This window comes from Belonocnema kinseyi, chromosome 2, assembly GCF_010883055.1.
Source record: "Belonocnema kinseyi isolate 2016_QV_RU_SX_M_011 chromosome 2, B_treatae_v1, whole genome shotgun sequence".
Lineage (NCBI taxonomy): Eukaryota > Metazoa > Arthropoda > Insecta > Hymenoptera > Cynipidae > Belonocnema > Belonocnema kinseyi.
In genome coordinates, this window is record NC_046658.1 from 74,402,562 (window position 1) to 74,415,688 (window position 13,127).

At 26.4% G+C, this 13,127-nt stretch overlaps 1 protein-coding gene across 1 annotated transcript in view; it reads left to right on the forward strand.

Annotated features, from left to right (window-relative positions):
• Positions 1 to 11,531, forward strand: part of LOC117168276 (elongation factor G, mitochondrial) — a 19,394-nt gene extending 7,863 nt beyond the window's left edge. Inside the window, exons 4-9 of the mRNA XM_033353790.1 lie at positions 2,981 to 3,245; positions 3,333 to 3,504; positions 3,600 to 3,890; positions 7,028 to 7,231; positions 7,311 to 7,622; positions 10,995 to 11,531. Of these exons, the coding sequence (XP_033209681.1) occupies positions 2,981 to 3,245; positions 3,333 to 3,504; positions 3,600 to 3,890; positions 7,028 to 7,231; positions 7,311 to 7,622; positions 10,995 to 11,258 (1,508 nt within the window). The 3' untranslated portion in view covers positions 11,259 to 11,531. The remainder of the gene's footprint in view (positions 1 to 2,980; positions 3,246 to 3,332; positions 3,505 to 3,599; positions 3,891 to 7,027; positions 7,232 to 7,310; positions 7,623 to 10,994) is intronic.
• The last annotated feature ends 1,596 nt before the right edge of the window (positions 11,532 to 13,127 follow it).

The following is a 13,127-nucleotide window of genomic DNA, read 5'->3' on the forward strand; positions in this document are numbered from 1 at the left end:
AGGGTAAATTATTTAAAATACGATACTGCAATTATATTTCAATTTAATGTTACCCATTAAAGTTTAATATATTTTCAATTAACCATAATTATTTATAGGTTCACACCCAAAGATTTCATAAAGATTTCAATAACTTCACAAAGGTTTAAAATATATTTTAAAGTTTGAACAATGATGTCAATGTTTTCCTAATAATTTCATAAAGATTTCAAAGATTTGGAATAGATTTAAGTTTTCACAAATACTTGAATGATTTTCCAAAGATTTCGATATATTCACATATATAACCAAATATTTAAAAACAAAAAAAAATAAATAATTTTTTTAAGATTTCACAAGGATTAAAAATACGTCGCGAAGATTTCAAATAGATCTTAAAGATTTCCCAAAGACTTCAATTATTTCATAAAGATTTCCAAGAGTGCACAATGATTTCAACAATTTCCCAAAGATTCCAATAATTTCACAAACGTTACCTAATATTAAAAAAATATATCAAATGTTTCCAAAGATTTCGCAAACATTTTCTGGTAGATTTCAAATATTGCAATGAATTCCCAAAGATTCCAATAATTTTACAAACATTACCAAATGTATTTTAAAAATTTTTCCAGAGATTTCAATTCTTTCTGAAAGATGTCACAAAGATTTGAAATATTTCGGATAGATTTAAAAGATTTCACAAGGTTTTAATGATTTCTCCAAGGTTTCAATAATTTCAAAAATATTGTCAAAATATTAATAATAATTAATAATTAATATATTTTGAAAAATTATTAAATATTTTATATTAAATACTAAGTCAAGAATTTGAAAAAAAAATTAATTAAAAGCTTAAAAACACTATGGGTCTTATAATACGAATATTTATAATTTTAGTATAATGAATAGTCTAAAATAATCCGTTAAAATTTTGTTCGTAAAATAATACGAACACGGTTTCTTTAACAATATGAAGCGAGTATTCTGTATAATAAATAAGCTAAAAATACTTATACAAGCTGAAGTACGTTTTATCTTAATTTCTAAATAATACTTTTTTCAAATAACAATTATTTACTAGTGAATAGAATTTAAATCATGAAATGAAATGAATAAATTATACCAATGATTTCTTTTCAATTATGTAGTTATGTCTGGACTTAGGATTCAAATAAAATTATAAGCTAAAATATTTTTTGCTGGTTCTATAAAAATTAAATATTTTTGAAACTAATAATTATGATGGACTGTCTATCCGCATTAAAGTTTCTTCAGTTGAAATTTGGAAAACCAATTATTATTTCAGATATATTATTATAACAATTATTTTCTCACTTTAGAATCATTTAAAGGTATCTACAATATTTTAGAAAGTGGTATAATTAAAATAAATTTCTTTTGTTAGGAATAATAAAAAGGCAAACTTGATTTTTTATTAATTAAAGCTAAACAAAAGATCACTGAATTTTTCTGAAAAGTTCTGAACGAATGAAAGTATTTTAGTTTTCAGTTGATTTCTGTAAGCAGTTTTCTTTTGTATGAAGAAATGTTGGCATTATAAGTTAATCGCAATATTTCTATTCAGTCTTTAAAATTGTTACATTAGACAAATTCAAATCAGACGAGTGTGCAAATTAATATTTTATTTTAATATTCTTTTAAGTTGGTAATATAAAATTGTGTCAATTAGGCCGTTTTAAAATTAAACCTTAGAAATTGTAAATTTAAGTCTTAAAATATGAGAAATTGTATATTAAAGATTTTTGTAAATACAAATACTTAAAATTTAACAATATGACAGTTAAAGCTATTACATTTTATGATTTTAAATGGTAATGCTAATTTTAACTAATTTAATATTGTATGCATATGCGATTAAACATAATATTATGCAAAATTAAAAAATATATTTAATTTCACGGCCCTAAAATTTAACGAAAATTACAAAAGCTATAGATTACAAAAGTTTTTAAAATATTCAATAGTAGCAAACCTCTTTTTTCTAACAGATTAATCAGTCTAATTGAAATTTTCAGCAGATATTAAGTATATTTAAAAATTACCTCATGAAATTGTGAAATTAGACGAAAACTCAAAGAAGAAAGTCAAGACACTTTTCGATTGACCGCAAATTTAAAAAGTTCTAATATTTAAACAATTTGAAAAAGTACCAAAAAACAAGTTTTCAACCGTTTGGAAAATTTGAGCGTCGTTTTTAGTAGATGATAAATATTTTTTCTTCAAATATACATTCCATATCACACTTAACTAATGTAAATAATTACGAAAATTTAAACAAACTTTTTTCTTTTGCTTTTTCTTGAATGAAGAAACCTAAGATTTTTTTTGAAGCCCGAATAATAAAAAAATTGTCTTTTTTATTTTAAATTCTAAATTGAATATTATTTTATCCCTCAAGTTTTAATTTTAAAACTTCGATAGTTAAGTCTTTTTTAGTTATAGTTTACGTTACATTTTTTTTATTGCAGTTAAAAAATTTTGATTTTGTAATATTATACTATTCTTAGACGCTTTAAATTCAACAAATCTTGAAATCTCAATTTTATATGTAAATTTGTCAGATAGGAACATTTTTTAAATTAAGATTTGAAAAATATTATCCCAAAATTAACATAATGTAACTAACGATTTTTATGGAAACAGTTAAGAATGTGATATTATGAATTTTAAATAGTTCATGTTCTTAATATTAGTGTATCCTATTTAAAAAATTCTTAATTGGAGAAATCATTAACAAATTAATTTAACTTTTTTTCATATATACAATTACTTATAAAAAGACTGTTCCTCCTTTTCTCAATGTAAAAATAAATGTTTAGTTTTTCCCCTATTTTATTTGATGTCCCTCTTCATCGTGAAAAAATTACACTTTTTCCTCTATTTTATTTTCTATTTGTGCTATGGTCCCTGGGTTTATTATATTTCACCCACTTTTTGGAGTAGGATTTTAATATAAAAACATTTTATGAATATGTAGAGGTCGTCGATAGAAGGCAGGAACTCATCGAGCACTTGACCAATGTTGATGACACACTTGGAGATTTATTCATAAACGAAAAACCCATTGCCGACCAAGATATAAAGGATGCGATTCGAAGATCGTGTTTAAAAAGGACCTTTGTGCCAGTTCTGGTGGGTACAGCTTTGAAAAATAAAGGAGTTCAGCCTCTCTTAGATGCTGTCCTAGATTATTTGCCAAATCCAGGCGAAGTTACGAATATTGCTTTTAGAGAGAAGGAAGGGTAAGGAAAATAATTTATGCTCAAAAAAAAAAAAGAAATAGAAAAAAAATATTCATAGTATGTATAATATGTATTTTAATATCACAGACAAGAGCTTGAGAAATTTGTCTTGGACCCGAAAAGAAGTGACGATAAACCGTTTGTTGGATTGGCTTTCAAGTTAGAAGTAGCCAAGTTTGGACAGCTAACTTATTTTCGCTGTTATCAGGGAATGTTGAAAAAAGGGGATTTTATTGTCAATACTAAAAATAACAAGAGGGTAAATTATTTAAAATACGATACTGCAATTATATTTCAATTTAATGTTACCCATTAAAGTTTAATATATTTTCAATTAACCATAATTATTTATAGGTTCGCATTGCAAGATTAGTGCGTCTTCACTCTAATCAAATGGAAGACGTAACTGAAGTTTTCGCCGGAGATATTTTCGCTCTGTTCGGAATAGATTGTGCTTCTGGAGACACATTCGTCAATAATCAAAAATTGCAAATTTCAATGGAATCTATGTATGTGCCGGATCCTGTAATTTCTATGTCTATTCAGCCCAAGCATTCAAAGGATCGGGATAACTTTGCAAAGGCTGTGTCCAGATTCACGAAAGAAGATCCCACTTTGCGATTTCATTATGATCCCGATGTGAAGGTAGCCATTTTTCATTAGGGACCGTACTTAAAATACGTAACAGCTCGACTAAACAGGCTCGAGATATTTGGGACGATTTTTTACGGAAGGGAGGGAGTGGCTCTTTAACTCTTTTACGTAATTTTTGCAAATTCGCAAAAACTTTCTCCTGAATATTATCTTTTTAGTTTTACAATTTATTATTTGATGGAAAATTTAACAATTTTCTTAAAAAGACATCCTGTTTGGTTGCGAATTCAACTGTTTAGTTAATAATTCGTCTTTTTGGATTAAAAATTCCATTATTTTCGTAGAAAATTAATCTTTTGTTTAAAATTTATATTGTTTGCTGTCAAGTTAACTGAAATCTTTTTTGGGTGATAATATTTTTTTTCCCTGAAAATCTGTCTGATTTAAAACTTTGTATTTTCTAGTAGAAATATTGCATCTGTCTTGGATAAAAATACAACTGTTTTGTTGAAATTTTTACTATTTTCTAGAAATTTTTTTGGATGAAAATTCAACAATTTTTTTGAAAATTTGTATTTTTTATTCAAAAATTCACCTGTTTTAGCAGACATAACAGATTTCTTGGTTGTAAATTCAACAATTTTGTTGAAAAGTCATACTATTTGTTAGAAAATTTGCTGCTTTGGTGATAATTGATATATTACGTAGAAAATTTACTTTTTGTTTAAATTTAATATTTTGGTGTTGAAAAGAGAACTGAAATCTTTTCTGGGTGTAGATTTAACTATTTTGTTTAAAAAATTTATTTAAAAAAATTAAAAATTCATCAGTTCTAATAGAAATTTCATCTTTCTCGGATAAAAATGAAATTTTTTGGTTCAAAATTCAATTATTTTGTTAAAAATGCACATTTTTTGGTAGAAATTCTACTGCTTTGCTGAAAATCGAACTATTTCTTAGAAAATTTAGTTTTTGTTATAATATTTGGACAAAATTTTATAAATTCCATTTTATAATATTTTTTATTTCTTATACAAGTTGAAAAATGAACTGTAATCTTTTCTGGATCAAATTTCAACTTTTAAACATAAAATTTGTCATTTTCTATAAAAAATTTTATCTTTATAGGGTAAAAATACAAATATTTGGTACAGAATTCAACTATTTTGTTAAAAATTTATCCTTTTTGGTTAACAAAAATTCTTCTTTTTGGATTGAAATTCAATTTTTTCGTAGTAACTTATTTTTTGTTCAAAAACTCATATTTTGATCTTGAAATTTCAACTGGAATCTTTTATGAATAAAAATTCAACTATTTAAAAAAATATTAAAAAAAAATAAAAATTCATCTCTTTTAAGAGAAAATCCATCTTTTTTATATAAAAAAGTAAATAATTTATTGGGAATTCAAAAATTTTGTTAAAAAGTCATCCTTTTTTATTAAAAATTCTTCTTTTTCCATGAAAATTTAATTTTTTCATAGGATCTTATTTCTTGTTTAAAAATTCATAGATTGCTCCTGAAAAGTCAACTGAAATCTTTTTTCACAGAAAATTTAATTAATTTGATTGAAAATTTATGTTTTGGATTCAAAAATATTCATTTTTTTGTATGAAATTGGAACTTTTTAGTTAAAAATTATTCTTCTTTGCTTGAGTATTTAACTGCTGCGTTTGAAAGTTTTGGTTGATTCACTTTGTTGAGAAATCATTTTTTTCTTTTGGAGATTTATATTTTCAGTTGAAAATTCATCTCTTTGCTTGAAAATTAATCTTTTTTAAATTGAAAATGCAACTACTTGGGTACAATTTGAACTACTTTGTTAAAAATTAATTTTTTTAATTCAAGGCTTGTATTACTTCGGTTAAAAATCTAACTGTTTAGTAGAAAAGCCTTTTTTGGTTTTAAAATTCATTTTTTAACTGAAAATGTTACATTTTTAAGATTGCTCTTTTTCAGTTGAAAATTCTTCATCTTTGGTAAAACGCGAAATTTTCTTGGCCTAAGCTTGAAGGTTCAACAATTTGTTAAAAATTTAAGTATTTTGTTAAAAAGCCATCTTTTATAGTATAAAATACATTTTTTGTTTAAAATAAAGTAATAAATTTGTATTTTAAATATTGTTTTATTCTGTTTATAAAAGATTTTATATTGACGGTATTACAAGATAAAAATGCTGATATTTGTATATTAATGATCAAGGAAAATGAAAAATTAGTCAAGAAAAAATCAGGGAATTTTGAAAATTAATTTCTCGGTCACCATGCTGAATTGTACTAAGAATAACTAGCAAAACATTTCTGGAAACAAAATGTTACATATAATAAAAGGGGAGTGAAAGATTTTGTTACGGTTTGGTATTGGGGGGAGGGGGGTCGAAATATGGCCTACAATCCGTTACGTAATTTAAGTACGGCCCTTCAGACTACTTGCTTAACCTTTCCATCAATGATAACACAGGACCACAAAATTAGTTTGGGAGTTTACTGGGATTCTAATACGTATACTTTATGTTTTTGGGGTCGCTGAACACGAATTCATTCGCAGAATTGAGTCAGCACGTCAGGATTCACAGTAAAATTCAAAAAATGGTGAAAAACCTGGAATTTCTGCATAAATTTCGTTCCCAAACATGCAAACCCTTAATTAACAAACCTCAAACTCACAAACTAACAAGCCCCAAACCCACAAAGCCGAAACCAACAAGCCCCAATCCCACCAACCCCAGGACCCAAATCCACAAACCTCAAACCTACGAACCTCAATTCCACAAACCCAAATACTTCACATCTTATAATACTAATTGAGAAATTGGTATAATTTGGGGTTGGTGGGTTCAGTGGTTGTCAGTTTGTGGGTATGGAGCTTGTGGATTTGTGGGTTTAAGTTTGTGTAGGTTTGTGGATATGGAGCTTGTGCATTTGGAGTTTGTGGGTTTGGAACTTGTGGGTTTGGGGCTTGTTAATTTGGGGTTTGTAAGTTTGGAGACGAAGGTTATCCAAAAATTCCAGGTTTTTCACCATTTTTTGAATTTTATTGCCAATCCTGACGTGCTGGCTCAATTCTGCGAATTGATTCGGTATCAGCGACTCCAGAAACTTAAAGTATACCTATTAGAATCCCAATAGACTCTCAAAACTATTTTGTTGTCCTGTTGATAATCGAATACAAGCTCAATATATTTGCAGGAGAGTTTGGTTTCCGGTATGGGAGAACTGCATTTGGAAATATATGCCCAGCGCATGGAACGCGAGTACAATTGTCCAGTTATTTTAGGCAAACCAAAGGTTGCCTTCCGTGAGACTTTACTTTTTCCTTGTAAGTTTGACTATTTCCACAAGAAACAATCTGGAGGTGCTGGACAATACGGTCGTGTTATTGGAATTATGGAGGTTTATAAATATTCTACACCTTTTCATCTTAGAATTATAGTTTATTAATATATTTCATGCTGAATACTTCTATCTTTAGCCGCTTCCGCCGAATAAAAATACCTTACTGGAATTCTCCGATGAGACTGTCGGAATGAATATACCTAAACCATTTATTCCTGGCGTGAAAAAAGGATTTTTGGAAACTTGTGAGAAAGGAATTCTCAGTGGCAACAAAGTGGCTGGTGTTAAATTCCGTCTTTTGGACGGAGCAAGTCACTGCGTCGATTCTTCTGAAATTTCCTTCATACTCGCTGCTCAGGGTGCTGTTAAAGATGTTTATCACGATGGAACATGGATCATTTTGGAACCAATTATGGCTGTGGAAATTACGGCTCCTGAGGAATTCCAGGTATCAAATCCTGTACTGAATCTTATTTGTTGAACTCCAGTTAAAGATCAACATTTTTTTTATCATCATCATTTTAGTTGAAAACTTGTTAGTTTGGTTGAAAGTTAATTTTTTCAGCTAAAAATTTAACCATTCCACGCTGAGTTGAAAATTGAATTTTTCTAGTTGAAAATTTACCAATCTAAATTTAAATATTTTTTTAAATTGGGAATTCATTAATTTAGTTTAAAAATCACGTATTTTGTTTTAAAAAAAACGAGCTCTTTGCCATAAAACAATTTTTTCTTTGAAATTTCATCTCATTGCTTAGAAATTCTTCTTTCTGAAAATTCATCCTTTTAATTAAAAATGAATTTCTTTGGTTGAAAAATGAGCTATGTTATTGAAAATCTTCCTTTTTTTAGTTGAAAATAATTGCTTTTTACACTGAAAATGCTATTGCAGTTGAATATTCCAGAATTTTAGTCAAAACTTAATTTTTTTGGCTGAACATTCAATTTTTGACTGAAAATTTAATGATTCATTTTTTGGTAGAAAAATTATTTTCTTTATTTGAAAATTCGTCTTTATTTAAATAATTAAAACTTAATTATTTAAGTTTTGGTTGCCAATTTATCTTGCTTAGTAACTTTTTTTTTTTTAATTTTAACTATTTCAGTTGAAGATTCATTGTTTTAGTTAAAAACTAATTTTTTTTGTTTATAATTCAACTATTTTATTCTAGGATTCATCATATTAGTTGAAAGTTCATTAGTTAAAATGAAAATTAATTTTTTCAACTAAAAATGTAACTATTCCATTTTCAGTTGAAAATTGATTTTCTTCTATTTCAAAATTCAGCTATTTAGTTAAACAATTTGTCCCCTTTGATTGAAAATTCAAGTATTTCAGTCAAATATACATAATTTCAGTTGAAAATTTATTAGTTTCGTTGAAAGTTAATTTTTTCAACTGAAAATTTAACAATATAAATTTAAATATTTTTTTTCATTGATAATTAATTTCGTTCGAAATTCACGTATTTCGTTTAAAAAAATCGAGTTCTTTGTTAGAAAACGATTTTTCTTTTAAATTAAATCACATTGCTTAAAAATTCTTCTTTCTGAAAATTCAACATTTTAATTAAAAATTCATTTCTTTGGTTGAAAAGTGAGTTGTTATTGAATTTTTTTTAAATAATTGTTTTCTCAAACTGAAAATGCTATTCCAGTTGAATATTCCATAACTTTAGTCAAAAATTAATGTTTTTGGATGAACATTCATTTTTTGACTGAAAATTTAATTATTTATTTTTTGTTTGAAAAATTATTTTCTTTAGTTGAAAATTCGTCTTAATTTAAATCATTGAAACTTAATTGTTTAAGTTTTGGTTGCCAATTTATCTTTCTTCGTGACCATTTTTTTTTAATTTCAACTATTTCAGTGGAAGATTCATTGTTTTAGTTGGAAACTCATTTTTTTGTTTAAAATTTAACTATTTCATTTGATGATCCATCATTTCAGTTGAAAATTCATCTGTTTGGTTTAACATTCCACTATTCCCATGGTGTCTACCCCACCTGGGAAATCTGGAAAATCTTAATCTTAGGAAAATCTTAAACCATATGCTTGAAAAAACCTGGAATTATCCGAGACTTTTTTTCAAGTCAGGGAATTTTTTCGAAAAAGTGCTCAATTTTTTAAATTTCAGTCTATATTTCAATAACAATGATTCTTTATTCGTAAAAGTAGCTTTATATTACTGTATTTAACAGTTTGGTTGAAAAACATGTTTTTTTTTTCTTTGTTTGAAATTAAATTAATTCGTCTTCTAATGGTATAAAATTAATCTTTTGTTTGAGCAATCATCTTTTTGCTTGAAAATTCAACAAACTGCTTGCATTTTTTTCTCGCTCTTGCCGAAAAAATCTGCCCTGAATAAAAATTCGATTTATGTTGGATAGTCGTCTTTTTTTTATTGAATTTAACTGTTTGTAATAAAAATTTTTAATATTTTTTGGCGATTATATCAACTACTAAATTTTTCTTTGTGAATTAATCTTTTATGGAATACAAATTTGATTATTTTGTCACTTTGATTACTCTTTTATTAAAAATTAATTTTTTGCTTGCAGATTCATTATTTGCATTGAAAATTCTTCTTTCTGGTTGAAAATTCGTTTTCTGGCTGAAAATTAACTTTTATAACTGAAAATGTAACTATTTCGGTTGAAGCTTTAACTATTTTGTTAGAAATTTGTTCGTTTATTTTTGTTGAAAATTTTAAACTTAAATTGTAACTATTTCAATTGAATATTCCGTAATTTTAGTTGAAATTTCATCTTTATAGGTAAATATCAATTTTGTAACTAAAAATTCAACTATTCTATTTTTGGTTGAAAAATGATCTGTTTTAGTTGAAATAGCGTGTTTTTTATAGAAATGAATCCTGTTGATTGAAAATTCATCTTTTTGGTTCAAAATTCAAAAATTCTGGATAAAGATTAATCATTTCAGTTGTAATTTCAATTTTTTTTTATCTAAAATTGAACTATCCCAGTAGCAGATTCATCATTTCATTTGAAACTTCATTACTTTATTTGAAATTCAACTTTTATTTTTAAATTTGTTTTTGTCATATTTGTCATTCTAACTAAAAATGTAATTATTTAATTTTTGTTTGAAAATGTATCTTTCGTAGTTGAAAATTCGTCTTTTTGGTTTAATATTTAATTACTCCAGTTGAAGATTCATCATTTTATTTGAAAATTCACCAATTTTGTCAAAAATGAATCTTTCTCGTTGAAATTCAATTATTTGGTTGAAAATTTGCCTTTTTCAGTTGAAAAGTCATATCTTTTTTTGTAGAAAATTAATCTTTTTGCTTGCAAATTAATCTTGGTCTTCGACAAATAATCTTTTTGATTGCAAATTTTGTATTTTAAAACAAATCTATTTCAGTTGAATATTTATTATTTTAGTCAAGAATTTGCTTCTTTTTGTGGAAAATTGTTATTTTTTTATTTTTTTTTTAATTGAAAATTTAACAATTCCATTTTTTTTAGAAAATTTTTCTTTTTCAGAAAAAAAATCAACTATTTGGTTGAGATTTAATATATTTTATTGAAAAATCGTGTTTTTTATTGAAAATTAATGTTCTTGGTTGAAAATGCAACTATTTGGTTAAAAATTCATCTATCTTTTTGAAAATTAAATTATTTTACTTGAAAAGTTGGGAATTTGAAGCGTTTTTAATTGAATTTAATATAGAACCATGAACATTTATACTCGGAAAAATCAAAAATGCCTGGAAAAAACCTGGATTTTCAGGGCATTTTTTTCCAGGATTTGAGTAGGCACCCTGTAAACGTCTAATCTTATTTATGATTGCAGGGATTCATCATGAATATGGTTAATAGAAAGAATGGAATAATAGGCGGAATGGACGGATCTGAAGGCTGGTTTACTTTGGAAGCGGAAGTGCCGTTGAATGAGATGTTCGGTTTCTCAGGAGAATTGCGATCGGCCACTCAAGGAAAGGGTGAATTTACGATGGAATATGCTAGATATTCTCCTTGTCTGCCTGCAGTACAAGAGCAAGTAATTAGAGAATACCAGGATTCATTGGACCCTCACAAGCAGAAGAAAAAGAATTAACGGCGAGAGAATGTTATGACCGGTAATTATTTATGAAATTAAGAAATCATCCTTGACTGAATTACGCGAATTTTTTTTACAAGAATTTCTCAGTGTGTATGATGTAGAATCATATGGTAAATGAGGTTTCGAATGATTGGGAAAACACTGATCTGCGACCATTTGATAGTCAAATTGCGCCAGCAGTATTAATTCTGAATGATTATGTAGAATATTGTACATATTTGAATGCTGTATTATAGATTTTAATAAAAACTAACTGTTATTAAGTAATTTAGCCATCCCTTATCAAGATTTATTTGAAACTAGCTGCGAATTCGATCTCGGGTGTTTCCATTTCGTTTATATTTATAATTGCATTATGATAATTTGATGAGCACTTTGCTTCCTCATTGTTATCAATCAGAAATTATATTTCCTTCCGCATAGATGAAGTAAGAATACATAAATAAACATACGCCAACAGGGTGTCTAGTAACATTGAAAACATTGAACACCTGGAACTCTCCTTGAATTTTTTTTAAACCTTGAAAACTTGGAAATATCCTTGATTTTGTCACGAAAACCTTGAATTTTAATTATTCTTTTTTTTTCTTTTAAAACAGTAATTTTATCGAAATGCCAAGAGTAATTTAAATCATTGAGTCTATTATGAAAGAAGCATCTCGTTTAGAAAAAATCTTGTTGCTGAAAATTTGTTTATTCGTCAAGATATAATTTATCTTTTGTTTATTGCAGACTAAATAAAGATATTTCAAGGAACTTTTTGTTGAGGTATTCAACTTAGAAATTATAAAAATTATTAGTTTAAAATTTCGATGTTAATTCAGTTTCAGAATTAGAATAAGCCATGGCTGTACAATGGATTTTTTGAGGTGTTGAACACCCGTTTTTTGAGCGTACAACAGATTTCAAAAGGTTACAAAATATTTCTAAGGATTTCGAAATATTTCAAACATTTCAAAATATTTTAAATATCTTTAACATTTTATAAATATTTCACGGATTGTAACGATTTACAAAAGGCGCGAACGCCAGATTTCAATAAAGGTTTCACAGCAATTTCACAAACATTTCAAAACTTTAAAGATATAAAGGATTTCAAAGATTTCAAAAATTTGAAACGGTTTCCAGAGGTTTTAAAACATTTTAGAAGATTTCAAAATATTTCAAATAATTCAATGACTTCAATCAATACAAAAGATTTTCCAAACAAAGATTCAAGAAAGATTTTTTAAACGTTTTAAAATATTTCGCAATGATTTCAAGGATTTCAAACATTCAAAACAGGCTTGTACACTAGATTAAAAATTTTTCATAAAAATTCCCCCAAGATTTCGAACATTTCATAAAGATTTGGAACATTTCACAAAGATTTGAAAACTTACAAAATAGTTTAAAGATTTGAAAAATGGTATATTCAGCCACATTTCTAAGATTTCAAAACATTTCAAAGATTTTAAACAATTTCAAATTTTTCAGCAGATATCAAAATATTTCACTGAGATTTGCAATAATTTAAATAATTTCAACGACTCCACAAATACTTCAAAAGATTTCAAAATATTTAAAAGATTTTTAATGATTTCAAATGGTTTTAACAAATGTGAGAAGGTTTGAGAAGATTTTAATAATTTCAAACGAACAGAAAAGATTTCGTGAACAAAGATTAAAGAAACGTTTCAAAACTATTTCAAAGATTTTATAAAGATTTTTAAAAATCTCACAAAGTTTCCGTAGATTTCAAAGCTTTCAAGGACTTAAAACACTTCAACAAGGGCACAGTAAGAGATTTCAATTATTTAAAAACATTTCAAATATTTTAAACAACAAAATTTTTTTATACGATTTCAAAAAATTTAACAAAGA